Source organism: Diceros bicornis, chromosome 6, assembly GCF_020826845.1.
Source record: "Diceros bicornis minor isolate mBicDic1 chromosome 6, mDicBic1.mat.cur, whole genome shotgun sequence".
In the NCBI taxonomy this organism is placed as follows: Eukaryota; Metazoa; Chordata; class Mammalia; order Perissodactyla; family Rhinocerotidae; genus Diceros; species Diceros bicornis.
In genome coordinates this window covers 95568875-95591559 of record NC_080745.1, presented here as the reverse complement: position 1 = coordinate 95591559, position 22685 = coordinate 95568875, and the positions used below count along the sequence as shown (strand labels likewise).

Here is a 22685-nt window from a genome sequence, read left to right as displayed (position 1 = left end):
CAGGGAGACGTGGTGCCAGCCAGCTGGGTCCTCAGAGGCCCTGGGGAGAATCCACATCCAGGATCATTCAGGGGGAGCAGGACTCAGTGCCTTGCAGTCATAGGACTGAGGTCCCCATTTCCTTGCTGGCTGACACCCAGGGATCTCTGATCCTCAGGCCCGGCCCCTGCCATCATCAAAGCAGCAATGGCTGTCCAATCCTTGTGCTTCCAAGCTCTCTGACTTCCTCTTCCACCCTCAGAAGGAGAAAACTGCTTTTTAAAGGAGCTCATGCGATTCTATCAGGCCCACAAAGAAATCTCCCCATCTTAAGGTCAACTGAGTCATATAACACGACATAAACACATGTATGCAGAAAATGCTGCTTAAATTAAGAAGTGAGTGTAGCAAGGTCACAAGACAGTAAAATACATGAAAATAAATTGTGTTTGTATATACTGATAATGAGAATTGGAAACTGAAGTTAAATAACACCATTTACAATAGCATCAAAGAAAATGAAATACTTAGGGATAAATTTAGCAAAATATCTTCAAGTCCTATATACTAAAAAGTACAAAATAGTGTTGAGAGCATGTAAGGACGACATAAATAAATGGAGATATATACCATGATCATTGATTTGAAACCCATATTGGCAACCTATCAATTCTTCCCAAATTGATCAATAGATTCAATGCAATCTCTTTTAAGTAGAAATTGATATTTGATTTTAAAATTTACAGTGAAAAGTAAACATCATAGAATATGCAACACAATTTTGAAAAAGAACAGAGTTGGAGGACTTATGTCACTCAATTTTAAGAATTACTTTAGAGTCCAGAAACAAATAAACCCACACATAAATGGTCGATTGATCTTTAACAAAGGAGCCAAGCTAATTCAATGGGGAAAGGACAGTCTTTTCGAAAATGGAGCTGAAACAACTGGTCATATATGTGTAGAAAAGAATGACCTTCAACCCCACCTCAAAAATCACAAACATTAAATGGATCATAGGCCAAAACAGTAAAGCTAAACTAAAGACTACTAGAAAAAAAGGGAAATATCCTTGCAATTTTGGGGTAGGCAAAGATTTCTTAGGTAGCACAAACTACCAAAGAAAAAAGTTTATAAAGTAGATTTCATCAAAATTTAAAACTTCTATTTTTTAGGAAACATGGTTAAGAAAATGAGAAGGCAAACCATAAACTGGGAGAAAATATTTGTAACATATAAATCTGACAAAGGGTATGTGTTCATCATGTAAATAAAACTCTTAAAACTCCAATAATAGGACGACAAACAACGCAATTGTTTAAAAGAAAAACGGTCAATTGACAAATGTAGACATTGCACAAAAGAACTTATATGCATGGCCAACAAGCACATGAAAAGATGCTCAACATCATCAGCCATCAAGGAAAGGGAATTACAACCACAGGGAGATATCACTAGACACCTCCCAGAAAGGCTGAAGTTAAAGAGACTGGCAATGCCAAGTGTTGGCAACAGTGTAGAGCAGCTGGAACGCACATACATTCCTGGTGGGATGTAAAGTCGCACAACCACTTTGGAAAAAAGTTAACTGTTACAAATATACTTAGCACATGATCCAGCCACTTCACTCCTACATGTTACATAAGAGAAATAAAAACATATATCCACACAAAGACCGTATACAGTCCTGCGTCAAGTAACAACAGGATACGATGAGAAATGAGTCATTAGGTGATTTTGTCATTGTGCAAACATCATAGACTGTATTTACACAAACCTAGATGGTATAGCCTACTACACACCTTGGCTATATGGTACCAGTCTTATAGGACCACCATCGTAGATGCAGTCCGTCATTGACTGAAACATCATTATGTGGCACATGACTGTACTTATGTTTATTGCAACTTCATTCAAAATAGCCAAAAACTGAAATTAACGCAAATGTCCATCAATAGCTGATGGATAAAATAATCATGGTAGGGGCCAGCCCAGTGGTGTAGTGGTTAAGTTCACTTGCTCTGCTTCCGTGGCCTGGGGTTCACAGGTTCAGATCCCTGGTCTGGACCTACGCACTGCTTATCAAGCCACGCTGTGGCAGGCATCCCACATATAAAGTAAAGGAAGATAGGCACGGATGTTAGCCCACGGCCAATTTTCCTTAGCAAAAAGAGGAGGATTGGCAACAGATGTTAGCTCAGGGCTAATGTTCCTCTCCAAAAAAAATAAATAAAAATAATCATGGTACATCTATACAATGGAATAGTACTCCGCAATAAAAGATAAACATTATGTGTTTCTGCAACAATATTAATGAATCTCAAAAGCAGTAACATGAGCAAAAGAACACAGACACAAAATAAGTTCACATTGTGTAATTTCATTGAAATTATGAAATTTCAATGAATTTTCAACTATGAAATCACAGAATAGGAGCTCTAAGTTAGAGTGACAGAAAACACATCAACGATTTCCTGGGCTGGGGGTGAAGGATTTGTTTCAAATGGGCACAAGGGAACTTTCTAGGGTAATTGAAATGCCCTGTATCATTGCTGTGGTGTATACACTTGTCAGAACTCATCAAAGGTGCATATATATGTGTGAATTTTATTATATGTAAATGATACTCATTGACCTTGATTCAAAAAATTACCCTTCCATTTCTGCTTTGACATTTGGGGACATCGTTCCAGACATGGTCCCATGTCTCTCTGCCTATATAGATGGAAGGATCAACGATGTACAGTTGGAGAGCTGCTTAGCCTAGACTGAAAGATAGAATTTTATGAGAATACTATATATGTTTTCAAATGGAATATATTAAACTAAATTTTAGTTCAATTTAATAATTTTAAAAAGAAACTGAAAGGAAACTGAAAAAGCTAAAGAAACTCAGGAAAATGTTTCTTCACAATGAAGATTAGTACCCAAGAGGCACATTACTATGTAGCCCCTCAAGAAACCCCCTCAAGAATTCCCCCCATGGTGGTTTTTCCTTCTTGGGAATTAGTCTCTTGCTCTTAAATCAGCACTCACCAGGAACTCTGTGCCCATTTCCAGGGACAGAGTGGGCATCTGCAACAAGGCGGGTAACACACAACACCTCCAAACCCCAGGGAACATTTTCTTCTTTAGACACCATGGTTGCTGCCTTTTTCTTTTTTCAAGAAAGAAAGAACAAAAGGGAGAGAGAGAAAGGTGCGGGGGAGGTGTTTCCAAGTTAGATAAGAGCGCTGTGCCTGAATGTCTTTCTGGACCCACAATTTTTCTCTAAGAAAAATAATGAGAAGTCACAGCACCTTCTCCCCCTGCACCTCCTCCTCCCAGAGCAGGTGCCCAGTTGAGCTGGCTCCCTGTGTCGTGTGACCCATCCACCCCTGGACCCTGGATTTGCTGCACTCTGGAGCCCAGGACGATTCCACGTGACATCCCAGCTTCCAGCAGAGGGAGGACACAATGAGGCAATACTGTTTGCAGGGCATTTGGCAGGTTCAATCATTACCATCATCATCATCACAATCAAGATCACCTTCACCATCATCACCATCACCGTCACAATTACCATCACCATCGTTACTATCATCATCATCACCATCACCATCATCACCATCAGCACAATCACCGTCACCATCATTACTATCATCATCATCACCATCACTATCATCATCACCATCATCACCATCATTACCATCATCATCATCACCATCATCATTGTCACTGTCATTGTTGCTGTCATAGCAAGGAAAATAATAACTCGTGTGTGCTCTGCTCCTCGTTTTTCGCTTACACTCAGATGAACTTTCTAACTTTAAATTCACAACCCTCCATCTCTTAACTATACTCCTCCTTCATGCTTGTTTTCATTCTCTGGACCCAGTGCTCTTCTTTTGTTCACCACAGTCCCTCCCACTGTGCCTTCCCTTCATCCTTTCTATTTACTTTGAGCCATTCATACAGCCTCTCCAGGCTCTCCCCTGAAGAACCCTTGCAGGTGTCATCTACGAGGCAGTGATCTCCATCCAGGCTGCACACTGCTTCTCCCTCATGCCCATGCTGCACACCCAGATATTCTAGTATAATTATTTTAGGGGTTCTGGACATTGGTATTTTTTTAAAGTTCTCTTGGTGGTTCTAATGTGCAGCCAGGATTGAAACACTGTGTTTGGACAAATTTAATTCCAACTATGTATAGGTAAGTGCCAGAAAACTCTATTTACTAAGGTTGAAAATGCAGGCTGTGGAGCTGAAACATAACCACTGGGGTCTCTAGCTCCCTGCTGGGTAACCAGGGAGCCCTCGACTGCAGCTGAAACTGTCCTCCTGGGTGACATTTAAAAGTGAGGAAAGTAAGAGACCCTTGGGCGCCAATGTTCCTGTAAGGATATTTTGATTGTAAGAATATTTTAACTCAATGGACATTTTCTCATAAATATGTACTTTTAAAACAGAATTGTGCCAACGTTGAAGACATTTTGTTAAAACTCACTTAATATGGTTTAATATCTTGGTCAATTTTCTATATAGAACAAACTATGTCCTTTTTTTTTCCATTTTAATTTTACTTACATGGTTTTCATCTACATTAGTTTCTTTTTTTAAATTATCCAATAAATATTTGATTCATCTATTAGTTTTTTTTGTTCATATCCACTATTTTTACCTCATCACTTCTGCCAATGTAAATTTTTCTCCATGGCCAGTATTTCTCCCAGTCCTTACTTCACGTTTCCATTATTTCTTAGCTAATCTATGAGAAAGTGAAAGTCATTTTATGAGCCAGAGATGGAGGAAGGAAGGTGGACTGCCAGCAAGATGAGTCAGCACTTAGAGATCACACCTCTGGGTGACAAATGGCACTGCCATGACAAATTCATTACCCAATGTTTCCTTCTGCCCCACTTTTGAATGTGGGTGGTTTGCTGTGGGCCTGCATGGGTGGAGGGGTGTGAAATTGAAGGAAGACTGTGTATTGCTGGACTGGGCAGGAGTTTCTTGTGAGATGTGTAAGTCTTGTTCCCAAATCCCCCATTCCTGAGTTGGGCTTCAGGTGTAAATAAGCCAACAACAGCCCCACTCATGACCCTTTGGTTTCACAAGTCACCACCAGCCGAGTGGGGCTTTAACACCTTACACAGGAAGCCAGGGTAGCCACATCAACACCAAAGAAAATAGACTGTAAGACAGAAGGTGTTACCAGGAATGCTAACTTCAACACATTCAATAAAATAGTCTCAAAATGTACAAAATAAGAACTGACAGACCAACAGGGAATAATGTGGAAGATTTCAACAATCCTCTTTTCACCATGAGGTCAAGCAAACAAACAATATTTTTTAAATCTGGAAGACATTTAAATGACTCTACCATTACAGAACATGCAAGTTTTCAAGCATAAGCTGAACATTTACACAGATGGGCCTCATCTAGGCCAGTGCTTTCCAGACTATCTGTAGCAAAGAGTTGGCTTAGTTTATGGTTTTTGTTGTTTTCCAATCTGTTATGAGCCAATATTTTTTAAAAACATAATAAAAGTGAATTACTAGAAAAAGGATCTTGTGCTTGGAAAGCACAGTGACGCCAAAGTGCGTATGTGTTTCTGCAAAGTATGCGCTTCTGCCTGCTTCCTCTCAGTTTCCACGCTGGTCTCTTCGCAGACGGAGCAGACCGGTCACACTGCGTCACAGACAGAGTTAGTCTGTGCACCACACTCTGAGCAGCGCTGTGCTCAGCCATGAAGCCTAGTATTTGTCCTGGGACGCTCGTATCTATATGGGAAACAAATTTTATCCTTAGCCCTTACCATACGCAAGAATCAATTCCACATGGATTTAAGATGTAAGTGTGAAAGGTAAAACTTTAAAAATGGGCAACTATCTCTCTGATCTTTCTGGGATAAGGAGAGATTTTTTAAACCCAAAAAAGTGCTAACCCCAAAATAAAAGATTGAGAATTTTAAAGTATCTGTTCATCAAAAAAATAATCACAAATAGTGTGAAAAAGGTAGCCCAAAGAGTATAAAAAATAATTACAACACATAAAACTGAAAAAGCATCATTAACCAGAATATATAAAGCATTCCTACAAGCAGTGAGAGAAGACATAAACCCAGAACACAGAAGAGGAGAGCTGAATACATGAACAGGCATTTTATAAAAGAGGACACGATTCTGATGAACAAGCATGTGTAAACAGACTCTCCACTTTATTCATAATAAGGGAAATGCAAATCGGGACCACAATTAAATACCACTTTATGTCCAAAAGTTAAGATGGACAAAAGTTAAGAAATCTGTTAGTATTTAGTGTTAGCGAAGTTGTGAATCAACAGGACCACTTAGACATACTTTGGAGAGTGTAAATGGAACATGATGTAATCCATGCAGAAACAGAAGTATAATGATGTATACCTGAAATTTATACAATGTTATTAACCAATGTTACTTCAATAAAAAATAAAAAAGAATGCAAATGGGCTCAAATACTGGAGAAATAATATGGCATCATGTATTACGTTGCCCGTGTGCACATCTGACCTGGTGATATTCTTGCAAGGTGTTCCAGGAAGCATGGGAGAAAATGTTCTGAGCAACGCTGTTTGCAACAGCAGAAACGTGGGACTAATCTGACGGGATATTGGATAACCGTGAAGTCAATAACCTGCACCCACATTTCACAATGGGCATACAGAGGTAACAACAAGTAAAAAGTTCAGGCCTCAGAGAATATAAATGCTAAATGCCATGAAATCACTTTTAGAAATTAAAAAATAAGAAAAATGAAACACTATAAAAACATAAGAAAGAAAATCACAGAGAATGTTAGAAGCAAAATCCAGGACAGTGGTCACCTCTGGACATGATAGAAGCTGACAGGCAGATGCAGTTGGAAAGGGAAGAGTGGGTTGCTTGGTGTTCATTATGTTATTGTGCTTATAGTTTATGTAAGAAACGCCTCACACACTCTTTTCAATGCATCAGATGTGATGTTAAAGATGATAAAGGGCAAAGTTGCTTTGGACTTTGTTTCCTTTCACTTCTGCCTGGCACCCTCTTGAGGGTACCACAGATGCTGGTCCTCCCTCTGTGTCTCTCCTCTTCCACAGGCGTCACTGCCCTTTCGGGGACCCTTCTGTGGCCAAGCCCACCACCACTGATGTGCTGGCATCTCCGCTGGGGTTTTGGTGAGCTGAAGCCACCAGGCGGAATTCAGGAGGGTCTTTCCTCCACCCAGCGGAGCTAATGCTTTTGCATGTAGGAGAACAGTGTTGCTCCCAGAATCCTAAACAGCAGCTCGGAGATGGAGCAGAGCCAACAGACAGATAAGAGAACACACGCGTGTAACCCCAGTCCCTTTGATGTGGGAAACTTTGTTCCTGGGCCAACCTGGCTTGCCCTTCAGACACCGTGATGCTGTGTGTTCTCTGCTTTTGCTTTACTTGGAAAGAGTTTTGGCTTCTGTCAAGGTCATTATTTTTAACCCAAGAGTGCACTGAACACTACATACTTGTCTGCCCAAATTTCTATTTTGGGGTTCTTCGACCCTTTTACCATTCCAAATAAGAGGAAATTTCCAGGAGATATTCCTGAAACCAGCTCTTCTGAGCACATTTTCAGCTCCATCCCTACCCCTCTCTCTTCTTATCCACAGCCTTCTGGGTGCCCAGAGAAGTAACCGTCTTCCACCTTTTACCTCGTGGTCTAAGGATTTATGGCTACCGAGCTGCCCCTTAAAGAACTTCTGGAATAGTTACACTTCCTTCTTGTGAAGATGGAGGAAGGCAAAGTCAGCACACTAAGTCAACCTGACAGAGAACATTTTCAGCACAGGATCTGCCACTAGAGAGGACTCGGCTCTGTGGGGGGAGGGCAGGGAACCTGCGGGAGTGCTACGGCCCAGAAACTGGCCTGAGGGGAAGGGCTCAGAGCAGATGCCAAACATGCCCCTCGTGTCGCCTGTCCCCTGCTCATAAGACCTGGTGAGCAAGGGAGATTGTACGTGTCTGGGGCAGGAATCTCAGAAAGACAAGATCTGACGGAGAGGTAACAGGCGAAGAGACAAGTAAAGCGTGTATTTGATGTGACGGCAAATAATCACGTGATAAGGTGGCTATAACTATTAATGCAATTGCGAAAAATTGACATAAAATAGGAGAAAATATATTTGAACAAATTTAAAACTAATATTCTGGAACTCAAATTCCTGAGAGTGGGGGTGCAGCAGTACACTGCATGGAAAGCGGAGAAGAAAAGGAGGCTAAAGGTCTTTTTGTTCAGTCAAAAGATATTGATTAATTCTCCAAGGTTATCAAGAACTCTGAGTCTAAATGTACTTTCAGACTCAAGGTGATCACTAATAGAAAAACAACAGGACACAGAGGCTCCTGTTGCACAGAGAGCAATTTGTTTTAGCTGTGACTGATTGTGTTTTGTTTTGTTTTGTTTTTATTTTATTGAGGTCATATTAGCTTATAAGATTGCGTACATCTCAGGTGTATGTTATTATATTTCAGTTTCCGTTTAGACTGCATCATGGTCACCACCAAGAGTCTAGTTTTTATTCATCACCATACACATGTGCCCCTTTGTCCCTTCCGCCCTCCCGGTACCCCTTTCTCTTCTGGTAACCACTAATGTGAACCCCTTATCTATGTGTTTATCTTCCACATATGAATGAAATCATACGATGTTTGTCTTTCTTTATCTGACTTATTTCACTTAGCATAATACCCTCAAGGTCCCACCATATTGTTACAAATGGCACTATTTTGTCTTTTTTTTTGACTGGGTGGTAACTCCATTGTATATATAGACCACAATATTCTTTATCCATTCATCTGTTGATGGGCACTTGGGTTGCTTCCAAGTCTTGGCTGTTGTGAATAATGCTGCAGTGAACATAGGGGTGAATAAATCTTTTTGAATTCTTCATTTCATGTTCTTTGGATAAATACCCAGTAGTGGAATAGCTGAATCATATGGTATTTCGATTTTTAGTTTTTTGAGAAATCTCCATACTGTTTTCCATAGTGGCTGCACCAGTTTGCACTCCCACCAGCAGTGTATGAGGGTTCCCTTTTCTCCACATCTTCTCCAACACTCGCTATTTCTTATCTTGTTAATTATTGCCATTCTGATGGGTGTGAAGTGACATCTCATTGTAGTTTTGATTTGAATTTCCCTAACAATTAGTGATGTTGAACCTCTTTTCATGTGCCCGTTGGCGATCTGTATATCTTCTTTGGAAAAAATATCTGTTCATATCCTCTGCCTGTTTTTTGATTGGGTTGTTCTTTTTTGTTGTTGATAAGTTGTATGAGTTCTTTATACATTTTGGAAATTAAATCTTTGTCAGATATATGATTTGCAAATATTTTCTCCCAGTTGGTGGGTTGTCTTTTTTTTTGTTGGTGGTTTCCTTTGCCTTGCAGAGCTATTTAGTCTGATGTAGTCCCATTTGTTTCTTTTTTATTTTATTTCCCTTGTCTGAGTAGACACGGTATTAGAAAAGATTCTGTTAAGACTGATGTCAAAGAGTGTACTTCCTATATTTTCTCCTAAGAGTTTTACGGTTTCAGGTCTTACATTCAAGTCTTTAATCCATTTTGAGTTAATTTTTGTGTATGGTGTAAGAAAATGGTCTACTTTCATTCTTTTGCTTGTTGCTGTTCAGTTTTTCCAACACCATTTATTAAAGAGGCCTTCTTTTCTCCATTGTAAGTTCTTGGATCCTTTGTCAAAGATTGGCTGCCCATAGATGTGTGGTTTTATTTCTGGGCTCAAAATTCTGTTCCATTTTCTGCCGGTACCATGGTGTTTTGATTACTATAGCTTTGTAGTATATTTTGAATTAAGGAAGTGTGATACCGCCAACTTTGTTCTTTTTTCTCAGAATTGTTTTGGTGTGAAGTGACATCTCATTGTAGTTTTGAGTATTTTTTTGTTCCATATAAATTTTAGGATTCTTTGTTTTATTTCTATGGAGAATGTCATTGGGATTCTGATTGGGATTTCGTTGAATCTGTAAATAGCTTTAGGTAATACGGACATTTTAACTATGTCAATTCTTCCAATCCATGAGCATGGGATATCTTTCCACTTCTTTATGTCTTTTTCAATCTCTTTCAGTAATGTCTTATAGTTTTCATTCTATAGGTCTGCACCTCCTTGGTTAAATTTATTTGTAGGTATTTTATTCTTTTTGTTGTGATTGGACATGGGATTGTATTCTTGACTTCTCTTTCTGATAGTTCATTATTAGTGTATAGAAATACAATCGATTTTTGTATGTTGATTTTCTACCCAGCAACTTTACTGTATTTGTTGATTATTTCTAATAGTTTTTGGTAGATTCTTTAGGGTTTTCTATATATTGAATCATGTCATCCACAAACAGTGAGTTTCACTTCTTCTTTTCCAATTTGGATCCCTTTTGTTTCTTTTTCTTGCCTAATTTCTCTAGCTAAAACTTCCAGTACTGCATTGAATAGGAGTGGCAAGAGTGGGCACCTGTGTCTTATTCCTGTTCTCAGAGGGATGGCTTTCAGTTTTTCACCATTGAGTATGATATTGGCTATGAGTTTGTCATATATGACCTTTATTATGTTGAGGTACTTTCCTTTTATATCCATTTTATTGAGAATTTTTATCATAAATGGATGTTGGACCATGTCAGATGCTTTCTCTGCATCTATCAAGATGATCGTGTGATTCTTATTCTTCATTTTGTTAATGTGGTGTATCACATTGATTGATTGGTGGATGTTGAACCATTTGTGCATCTGTGGTATAAATCCCACTTGATCATGGCGTATGATCCTTTTAGTGAACTGTTGTATGCAATTTGCTAATCTTTTGTTGAGGATTTTTTGTCTAAGTTCATCAGTGATAATTTTCCTTTTTTGAGTTGTCCTTGTCTGGTTTTGGTATCAGGGTAATGTTGGCCTTGTAAAATGAGTTAGGAAGCATCCCGTCCTCTTCAATTTTTTGAAAGAGTTTGAGAAGGATAGGAATTAAATTTTCTTTGAATGTTTGATAGAATTCACCAGAGAAGCCATCTGATGCTGGTCTTTTGTTTTGGGGGGAGGTTTTTGATTACTATTTCAATCTCTTTTCTTGTGATTGGTCTATTCAGATTCTCTCTTTCTTCTTGATTCAGTTTGGGGGTTGTATGAGCCTAAGAATTTAGTCTAAGAATTTATTTCTTCTAGGTTATCCAGTTTGTTGACATATAGTTTTTCATAGTATTCTCTTATAATCCTTTGTATTTCCATAGTATCCATTGTAATATCTCCTCTTTCATTTTAATTTTATTTATTTGAGTCTTCTCTCTCTTTTTCTTCGTGAGTCTGGCTGAGGGTTTGGCAATTTTGTTTATCTTCTCAAAGAACCAGCTCTTAGTTTCAATGATAATTTCTATTGATTTTTTACTATTTCGGTATTTCTGCTCTGATTTTTGTTATTTCCTTCCTCCTACTGACTTTGGTCTTCATTTGTTCTCCTTTCTCTGGATCTTTTCACTATAGTGTGAGCTTGTTTACTTGAGATTTTTCTTGTTTGTTGAGGTGGGCCTGTATTGCTAGAAATTTCCCTCCTAGTACCACTTTGGTGCATCCCATAAGTTTTGGTATGTTGTGTTTTCATTTTCATTTGTCTCCAGGTATTTTTTGATTTCTCCTTGGTTTCTTCATTGATCCAATAGTTGTTCAGAAGCATGTTGTTTAGTCTCCACATATTTGTGACTTTCTCAGCTTTTTTCTTGTTGTTGATTTCTAGTTTCATAGCACTGTGGTTGGAAAAGATGCTTGATATGATTTCAATCTTCTTAAATTTGTTGAGGCTTGCATTGTTTCCCAACATATGGTCTATCTTTATGAGTGTTCCATGTGCACTTGAAAAGAATGTGTATTCTGCTGTTTTTGGATGGAATGTTCTATGTATATAATTATATATATAGAATATATATAATATACATATTAATATGTATGTATAGACATATATATGTATATATATATTAAGTCCACCTGTTCTAGTGTTTCATTTAAGGCCATTGTTTCTTTGTTAACTTTCTGTCTGGATGATCTATCCATTGATGTAAGTGGGATGTTAAAGTCCCCTACTATTATTGTGTTGCTGTCAATTACTTCCTCTAGGTCTGTTAGTAGTTGTTTAATATACTTTGGTGCTCCTCTGTTAGGTGCATATATTAATAAGTGTCACATCTTCTTGGTGAAATATCCCTTTTATCATTATATACTGCCCATAAGTCTGTTTTGTCTGATATAAGTATGAATACATCCACTTTCTTTTGCTTGTCATTTGCTTGGAGTATCGTCTTCCATCCCTTCACTCTGAGCCTATGTTTGTCTTTAGAGCTGAGATATGTTTCCTGGAGGCAGCATATTGTTGGGTCTTGTTTTTCAATCCATCCAGCCACTCTGTGTCTTTTGATTAAAGAATTCAATCTATTTACATTTAGAGTGATTATTGATAAATGAAGGCCTAATACTGCCATTTTATCTTTTCTTTTCTGGTCGTTCTCTATTTCCATTGTTTCTTTTTCCTTGTATTTCTCTCTGCCATTTCAGTTTGGTGGTTTTCTGTGATGTTTTCTTAGTTGTTTCTTTATTTATGATTTGTGACTCTACTCTGATTTTTTGTTTTGTGGTTACCATGTGGTTTGTATAAAAGATCTCATAGATGAGCTAGTCCTTTTTCTGATAGCCTCTTATTTCCATTAGCCTATGCAGGTTCTGTCCCATTCCTCTTCCCCTTCTATGTTTTTGTGGTCACAAATTGTTCTTCTTTGTGTTGTGAGTTTGTGACCAAATAGAAGTGGTTATAGTTATTTTTGATGCTTTTTTCCCTTCATCCTTTGTGTTATAATTAAATGTTTACTAACCTATTCTGATAGAGAGCTGCAATTTTCTGATCTGTCTGTCTATTTATCTCCTTGCTTGAAGCTTTATAAACCTTTGCCATTTTGTTTCAGGTAGGAGGGCTCCCTTCAACTTTTCTTGTAAGGCAGGTCTAGTGTCAGTGTACTCCCTCAGCTTTTGTTTGTCTGCAAAAGCTTTCATTTCTCCATCATATCTGAAAGATAATTACACTACATAGAGTATTCTTGGCTGATGGTTTTGGCTTTCAATATTTTGAATATAGCATGCCACTCTCTCTTAGCCCTAAGGTTTCTGCTGAGAAATGCACTGAAAATCTGATGTGATTTCCTTTGTAGGTTATTTTCTTCTCTTTTGCTGCCCTTAATATTTTTTCTTTGTCATTGACTTTTGACAGTTTTAATAATATATGCCTTGGAGAAGGTCTTTTTGAATCAAGGTAATTGGGAGTTCTGTTAGCTTCATGTACTTGCATGTCCAGTTCCTTCCCCAGGTTTGGTAAGTTCTCAGCTATTATTTCTTTGAATAAGCTCTATGCTCCTTTATCCCTCTCTTCTCCTTCTGGAATACCTATAAGCCTTATGTTACTTTTCCTAAATGAGTCAGATATTTCTCAAAGAATTTCTTCATTTCTTTTTAAATCTTAGTTCTCCTTATCCATCTGAATCATTTCTAGGTTCCTATCTTTGAGCTCACTAATTCTCTCCTCCACATATTCTGCTCTCTTTTTAATGCTTTCTACATTATTTTTCATCTCTTTAATTGTGTTCTTCATCTCCAAATTTTCTGTCTGATTTTTTTTCTTTAGAGTTTTATTCTCGTTGGTGAAGTACTCCTTCTATTCTTTAATTTTATTCCTGAGCTCATTGAACTGTCTTTCTGAGTTTGCTTGTAACTTGCTGAGTGTCTTTATGACAGGTATATTGAATTCTCTGTCAGTTAGATTGTAATCTTCTGTGACTTCAAGTCCAGTTTCTGGAATTGTCCTTCTCTTCCTTACCATGTTATTGTAGTTCTTCATGGTGTTTGATGAATTGACCCTCTGCCAGCGCATTTGTGGTAGTAACCACCTTTCTTATTTGGGTATAGCTTTGGTTACTTTGGTTCTGAGCTGCTTCTGGTTGCATTTGAGAGCCTGCACTTTCCACCCTCTGCCGCCTCTGCTACATGCATTGTCAGTGCCCTCTTTGTGCCACTTGTGCCTCTGAGGTTGGTGGTGTCTTGCTGCTTATGATGTCACTGCATTCTCAGCTGTCACCACTGGGGTCACCAGGTGGCGAGCACTTCTGCTGCTTTCGGGGTCACCTGGGTCTTGTGTTCCTCCACTGGCTCTCCACCACTCACATGCTGCTGCCCTGTACACCACCAACACTGCTGTTCCTGGGTTGTCTAGGTGTGCTGGTTGCACTGCTGCCAGGGGCACTTGGTTCATGGGTATCATGTCACTGCTAGGGACCTGGGGACCCAGAGACTTGTATGCAGCCCCATGATGCTGGTGGAGTTGGTGTTGGGGGTGTCACCACTAGGAGCTGGGTTACCAGTTCTGCTGTGGTTCCTGAAGGCTCTGGTCACGGGTTCCACCTGCCACTGCTGGGGGTAGCAGAGGCTAAGCAAGGAGAGGTTGTGGTTGCTGCTTGCTCATGCAGCCTCTGGTCTCTGGCCCTAGCTGGTGTGTTTGGAAAACTCATGTCAGGGCAATACGCCCCAGCTGGGAAAATCTGAGTTTTATATACTATCCCCAGTTTTGGAAAGACCTGGACACTACTAGGGGAATGAGAGGACATGCATGTTGGATTTACTGAGGGAGGGGCAGGGAGCATGCCATGCCTGTTTTTTCTGCCCCTGCAGCAACTGCTGCAGGCATGAGGGCTGGATCCCATGGAGGACAGGCAAGGATGTCTACTGCTTTTGCTCCTGCTGTATCCATTCACAGTCACACAAGTGACAGCGCCTGCTGTATCTGCTCCCACAGCAACTGCTGGCAGGCACGCATGCCAGCCTAAGGATCTGCGCCCTGGACTGCTGCTGCCAGAGGAGGGAGAGAAGGCTGCTCCCCTAGTTCCACTCTCTCCTGCAGCTCCAGTCCACCCCCCGTTCAGATGTACAGATGCCTGGATCTCTTATGCATCCTGTTGTGCTGTGTAGGGAATCCTCCGTTTGTCAGTGGATGTCCAATTTGTTGTAACATAGAGGGGAGAGACAAACGAAACAACTCACTCCACCACGATGCTGACATCACTCCATTAATTACTTTAAATGTAAATGGATTAAATTCTCCAATCAAAAGACACAGAGTGGCTGAGTGGATCAAAAAACAGGATCCAGCAATATACTGCCTACAAGAGACTCATTTTAACTTTAAGGTCACCCATTGGCTGAGAGTGAAGAGATGGAAAAAGATATTTCATGCAAATGGTAACCAAAAGGGTACAGAGGGGGCTATACTTAGAGAAAACAGACTTTCAGTCAAAATCAGTCATAAGAGACAAAGAAGATCATTATGTGATGATAAAGGAGTCAATTCATCAAGACAATGTAACAATTGTAAATTATATGCACCCAACATTGGAACATCTAAATATATGAAGCAAATATTAACAGAAATGAAAGGGGAAATATAAAGTAACACAATGATAGTAGAGGACTTCAAACCCTCACTTTTGTAAATGGATAGATCATCCATACAGAAAATCAACTAGGAAACCAAAGACTTAAATAACACTATGGACTAAAAGGCCTTAACAGAAATAGTCAGAACATTCCATCCAACAGGAGCAGAATACACATTCTTCTCAAGTGAATGCAGAACATTCTCTAGGATAGATCATATATATCGTGCCACAAAACAGGTATTAACAAAACTAACAAGATTAAAATCATAACAAATATCTCCTCTGACCACAATCATATGAAACTAGAGTCAATAACAGAAGAAATCTGGAAAAATCATGAATGTGTGGGAATTAAACAACACACTCCTGAAGAATCAATGGGTCAAAGGGGAAATCAAAAAATATCTTGAGACAAACTAAAATGGAAAAACATTATACAAAAAATTATAGGATGCAGCAAAAGCAGTTCTAAGAGAGAAGTTTATACCAATAAATGCCTACATTAAGAAATAGGAAATATGTCATATAAACAACCTAACCTTAAACTCAAGAAACAGAAAAAGAAGAAACTAAGCCCAAAGTTACAGAAGGAAGGAAACAGTAAAATTTGGACAGAAAATAATGAAATACGAACTAGAAACACAATAGAAAAGATAAATAAAAATAAGAGCTAGTTTTTTGAAACAATAAACAAAATTGACAAATTCTTAGCTAGACTAACCAACAAAAAGAGACAGGACCCAAATAAATAAGGGAGGAGGCATTACAACTGATGCCACAGATACACAGACCATCATAATAGACTACTATGAACAGTTATAGCCCAATAAATTGAAGAACCTAGAAGAAATGAATACATTACTATAAACATACAACTCAGCAAGACTGAATCATGAAAAAACAGATAATCTGAACAAACCATAACTAGCAAGGAGACTGAAGCAATAATCAGAAACCTCCCAACAAAGAAAAGCCCAGGACCAGATGGCTTCCTGGGTGAATTCTACCCAACATTTAAAGATTAACACCAATCTTTCTCAAACTCTTCTGAAATATGAAGAGGAGGGAATACTTCCAAACTCATATTACTGGGCCAGCATCACCCTGCTACCAAAGCCAGACAAGGACACTATAAGAAAAGAAGATTGCAGGTAAATATCCCTTATGAACATAGATGCAAAAATCTCAACAAAGTACTAGTAAATCAAACTCAACAGCACATTTAAAAGTCCATACACTGTCATCAAGTGGGACTTATCCCTGGTATGCAAAGATGGTTCAACATAGACAAATCAATAAATGTGGTACACAACATTAATAGAATGAAGATTCAAAACCATAGGACAATCTCAATAAACGCAGAAAAAGCATTTGACAAAATTCAACATCCTTTGATGATAAAAATTCTCAACGAACTGGATATAGAAGGAATGTCCCTCAACATGATAAAGGCCATGTATGTCAAGCCCAGAGCTAACGTCACACTGAATGGTGAAAAGCTGAAAGCTTTTCCTCTAAGATGAGGAACAAGACAAGGATGCCCACTCTTACCACTCTTAATCAACACAGTGCTGGAAGTCCTAGCCAGAGCAAACAGGCAAGAAGAGAAATAAAATGCATCCAAATCAGAAAGAATTAAAATTGTCTCTGTTTGCAGAGGACATGATCTTTTATACAGAAAATACTCAAGACTTCATTGAGCAATGCCACAAAAACATCCTGCCATTTGAAACAACATGGATGAACCTGGAGGACATTATGCTCAGTGAAATATGCCAGACAAAAATGACAAATACGAGGGCTGGCCCAGTGACGTAGTGTTTAAGTTCGTGCGCTCCACTTCAGTGGCCCAGGATTCGTGGGTTTAGATCCCAGGTATGGACTTATGCACCCCTCATCAAGCTATGCTGTGGCAGGAGTCCCACATACAAAATAGAGGAAGATTGGCACAGATGTTAGCTCAGGGCCAATCTTCCTCACAAAAAAAAAAATGACAAATACTGTATAGTATTATTCATATGTAGAATCTAAAAAACAAATTGAGACCATAGAAACAGAGAGTAAATGCTGCTTGCCAGGAGCTCAGGAGTGTGGGAAATGAGGAGGTGTTCACTAAAGTGTACAAACTTTCAGTTAATAGATGAATAAGTTCTGAAGGTTGAATATACAACATGGTGACTAAAGTTAAGAATACTGTATTATATACCTGATATTTGCTAAGAGACTAAATATTGAGTTCTCATAAAAAAGTAACTTTGAGATGATAGACGTGTTAACTTTATTGTAGTAATCATTTCACAACGTACGCACATATCAAATCATCACATGGTAGGGGCCGGCCCCGTGGCGTAGCAGTTAAGTGCGCGCGCTCCACTGCTGGCAGCCCGGGTTCAGATCCCGAACAGACACTGACGCACTGCTTGTCAGGCCGTGCTGTGGCAGCGTCCCATATAAAGTAGAGGAAGATGGGCATGGATGTTAGCCCAGGGCCAGTCTTCCTCAGCAAAAAGAGGAGGATTGGCATGGATGTTAGCCCAGGGCTGATCTTCCTCACACACACAAAAAAAGTCATCACGTTGTACACCTGAAAAAACTCGCATGGTACAAACGAAGTAAATACAACTTTTATTTGTCAATCATATCTCAATAAAACTAGAGGGGAAAAACCTGGGTCCATCTTGAGTGTCTACAGCCACCCCAAGTGAGAAGTTGACGCCTTCTTTGAAACCAAGAAGTGGAGAATTAAGACATAAAACCCCTACGCTGAGTCAGGGTGCGTGGACCCTAGGCTAGACCCAAACTGAGGGGTGCCCTGACCAGGAACTGAAGATGTCCAGCCAAGATCAGCAGTTTGGATGGGTCTGAGAAGACATGGTGACCAGCCAGCCATGGTTTCCACAATGAATGTGCTGGAGGTCTGAAAAGCCACCAGCTGTAAGAGGAATCTTTTCCAGGAGCAGGAGCAGCCTGTTAGCCACTGGTGAGGGCTGGCCCAGGTTAGTGTGGTGTGCCCAGGGCAGGGTGGCTTCCACTGCCCTCGAATTTGTTAAGCAGCTGGGGAGGAGCTGTTGCCATGACTGGATGAAGTATGCACATGCTCGTTGTGCGAGGAAAGTAGCACTGAAAGAGCAGAATGCTGAGAGCCAGTGACCATGGACACGTGGCCATTAGCTTCCCCAAGGGGCAGGAATCTGGTGATGTCCAGCAAGGCCCTAGGACAATGTCCAGGAACAGGGGTAGGCATTGCATTTGTGTGCTTCTAGCTGGGAAGGAAAGGCATTTTCTGCTCTCTGCGGAAAAGGTGGTGCGTTGGTTCATGGGCTCACTGCCAGGATAACCTCATTGTCTGACAAGTCCACCAGCTCTGTCTATCCTTCAGCTGTCCCTGCTGCTGCTGGACAATCAGTCCCTGGATGGTGACCACCAAGCACCAGCCCCTGTTTCAGACAGGAAACACCAGCAGGTGCCAAGAGTGTCGTCAGCTCTTACTCGGTGCTGATTAGATCTGTCCCCCAGGTGCTGGTCAGCTTCTCCAGAGAGTCCTGAATCCATGGGCTGGTTACGCCCAATTAGGGAGAGCAGGTTCTGTGCTAATTGGTCCCCCGGGCCCACCAGCACTCACCAGGAACCACGCCTCGGCCTGTTTCAGATGATACAGGGCTTCTCCAGCTCTGGTCACAAGTCTCCCGCTGACCCTGCTCTTGGCTACAGCTATCACCCTCTGTACTTTTTTTAAAATCAACTTTAATTCCTAATGATTACTGATAATTCTCTGAAGTTTTTTCCTTGGGATCAAGAAGGAAGTTTCTTGAGAAGATACCAGGAATTTCAGACAGATTTTTCCACCTTTTGTAAGCACCTACTATAATTTAACGTGGACGCTGTGGACGTGTGTGTTTTAAATGTAAACCAGGATGTGTTGAGAATGGTGGATAATTACATTTTACTCTGCGACTAAGAGCCATGAGACTCCTCAGCTGTCAGGTTTAAGGACAAAACTTTTCTAATCATATAAAAAAAGGAAAATGAGCAACATAGACAAAACGTAATATAAAATCACTCTGTCTCTCTCTTTCTTTTAATGTAACAGATTTTTGGTGGAAAAGTGTCAGCATGTACCACACAAATGAGCACATTCCAGTTGGTGATTTTGTTTGTCATTCTTGGACCACTCCTCACAGGGACACCTCCTTGTAATATTTAGTGACAGTCAGACATCTCCCAGACATTGACTAAAGCAGATGGACCAGATCTAAGCCTGTGCCAGAAAACAGTTTGCCAAGGCCTCAGCTAACGCAAATGTATGAAAATCTTTTTTGTGTGTGTGAGGAAGATCAGCCCTGAGCTAACATCCATGCCAATCCTCCTCTTTTTGCTGAGGAAGACTGGCCCTGAGCTAACATTCGTGCCCATCTTCCTACACTTTATGTGGGACGCCGCCACAGCATGGCCTGACAAGCGGTGTGTCGGTGCATGCCCAGGATCCGAACCTGGCCCGCCAGCAGCGGAGCATACACACTTAACCCCTACGCCACGGGGCTAGCCCCAAAAATCTTCTTTTTAATTAAAGGACTATGATCTAAGCAGTGAAATATTTCCAAGATGCAGGATTTTAAAATAAACTCAGTGTCCCCTAGTTAGAATAATAATTTATAAGAAGCCAAGCCATCTGCACTTGCATTGTCATTCGGAAGTTGGCTTGCACGGGCCTCAGTTCCCACTATCTCAGGTTTATCTTGGGAGATCTTTCTGATTCAGCTGAAGAGTTTGGTGGTGATTTGTCTCTGATTTTGTGGGGCCCTGCTGTGGGCTGTGCTGGGTCAGGCAGCAGCAAGATCTGCAGTGGAAACAGGGTTTGGGTCCCATCCTGTCCCCTACATCAGGCCTGGCCCCTGGCTTCCAGTGACCGCATGTGTCAGTGCTGCCTGGATGTAGCAGTCTAGGTAGGAGCCCTGTGGGCTTTAGAAACGGGTTCTCTCTGATTTAATGTGTTACTTCTTCCCTGTCTCTCCTCTGCTCCAAGACACTGTCAGAGTGTGTGACAGGCTGTAAACTCAACTGTCACAATTTTCAAATAGGAGAGTGATCCAGGTTTCCCTATAAGCCCACCACCCTCACCCCACGTGGTCAGGGCTCCCTGGGAGCTGGGGAAGGATGAGCCCATGCTGACCAGGACCCGAGTCCAGTGATTTTTGAGTGGCCGCCTCAGTCCTGCACCTCCCAAGGGAGTGGTGAGGCCTGGAGCTTCTCCACACCTCAGGGGACAGCTGCTCTCTCTGCAATGGCCCTGGTCTCCAAACTTATCAGGGGCACAAGGCTCCATTTTCATTACCAAAGCAGGATTTGAAATTCTTTCTAATGAGTCGCACACATATTTCCATGATGGAATGTTCAGAACAAGTTAAAACAGGGAGTATCTCTTTCCTCAACAGCCAGTGTCAGAGCAGTCCCCAGGTGCCCAGAAGGACCCAGAGTTCCTGCCCACCGTGGCTGTGGTGAACCAGACCCTGGTCACCAAGTTCCTCCTTCTGGGATTCTCAGAAACACCTCGGCTGCAAATGTTGCCCTTCCCTGCCTTCCTTCTCCTCTACATGATGGCCCTCTCTGGAAACCCGCTCATCGTGCTGGTCATCGGCTCAAGCCCTGCCCTGCACACCCCTATGTGCTTCTTCCTGGTCAACCTGGCCGTGGTGGACATGCTCTGCACCTCCACAATCCTACCCAAGCTGCTGGGCAGCATGGTGGCTGGCAGGACCATCTCCTTCGGGGGCTGCATGGCTCAGCTCTTTCTCTTCACATGGTCCCTGGGGGCCGAGCTGCTGCTCTTCTCCACGATGGTCTTAAACCGCTACGTGGCCGTCTGCCGGCCCCTGCACTATGGCGCCCTGATGGGCCCCGGGTGTGCATGCTCTTGGCCACAGCCGTGTGGACAGTCAGCCTGGCCAACACCATGGTAAACACTGTCCTCACCGGGCGCCTGCCCTTCTGCTGCTCTGACGTGGTCGAGCACTTCTTCTGTGAGATCCCCCCAGTGCTGAAGCTCTCCTGTGCCCCCACTTGCCTGAACGAGGCCATGGCCTTCATTGCAGATGTGGTCCTGGCCCTGGGGAACTTCTCCGAGCTCATGCTCTCCTAAGGCTGCATCATCGCCAGCATCCTGCGCATCCGTTCAGCAGCGGGCAAGTGGCGGGCCTTCTCCACCTGCTCCTCGCATCTCCTGGTGGTCTCCATGTACTACTCCACCGTCATCTACACCTACATCCACCCCACGTCCAGCTACTCGCTGGACAAGGACAAGGTGGTATCCATGATCTACACTTCCGTGGCGCCCTCCCTGAACCCCCTCATCTACTGGCTGAGGAACACGGATGTCAAAGCCGCCCTCAGGAGGATGTTCTCCTGCAGCTGAGGTCGGACGTCCCACGTGGATGCCCGCTACCTTCCACCTGGAGGGTGGGGCAGCAGGCATCGTCCAGGGCTGGCTTTCCCTGAAGTGGGGCGTGTTCTGGTGTCTAGGAGCCCGATCCTGCTTCCTCCGGACACACCCCGCTGCTCCAAGCAGTGACCACAGAACCAGCTCTGATTGCCACCACATCCTGGGCCTCCGGAAGCCCCCTACCCTCCCAGACCCCCGGTGTCCTGCTCTGTACAATCAGGGGTGACCTGTGTGACAGCTTTGTGAACTGAGAAACACGAAACAGATGTAAGAAACCATCTATGTGGACACAGCCTTTCTCCAGCCCTTGCTGTGAATCTCTTCTCCAAGATGCCCACTCAGTCTCCCCACAGGACGGGGGCTTTGAGTGGAGCTCCCCCGACCTCCCCTCCTTCTGTTCATGCCCAAGGCTGCCTCTGCCTTAGTCCTAGTGCAGTGTGAGTAGGGAGCATGCAAGCTGAGGAAGGATAGGAGTTTCAGGAGGATAGGTTCTTCCTGGAAGCCAAGTCTCTAAGAGTGGTCTTCTAAAAAAATTTTTAGTACTTTTGAGCATAGTATATTGACCAGGCTTTTTATTTTTATTTTTTTCTTTTGATTGAGGTCACATTGGTTTATAACATATAAATTTCAGGTGTACATCATTATATTTCAACTTCTGTATAAACTGCATCATGTTTACCACCAAAAGTCTAGCTGTCATCTGTCACCACACACATGTGCCCCTCTGTTCCTTTCGCCCTCCCCCCACTCTCTTCCCCTCTGGTAA

At 41.7% G+C, this 22685-nt stretch overlaps 1 protein-coding gene across 1 annotated transcript in view; it reads left to right on the top strand.

Annotated features, from left to right (window-relative positions):
* The window catches only part of LOC131407646 (olfactory receptor 13G1-like), a 31406-nt gene extending 9514 nt beyond the window's left edge, over positions 1 to 21892 (top strand). Inside the window, 4 exon segments of the mRNA XM_058544401.1 lie at positions 7082 to 7159; positions 18838 to 18946; positions 20916 to 21369; positions 21372 to 21892. Of these exon segments, the coding sequence (XP_058400384.1) occupies positions 7082 to 7159; positions 18838 to 18946; positions 20916 to 21369; positions 21372 to 21892 (1162 nt within the window).
* The last annotated feature ends 793 nt before the right edge of the window (positions 21893 to 22685 follow it).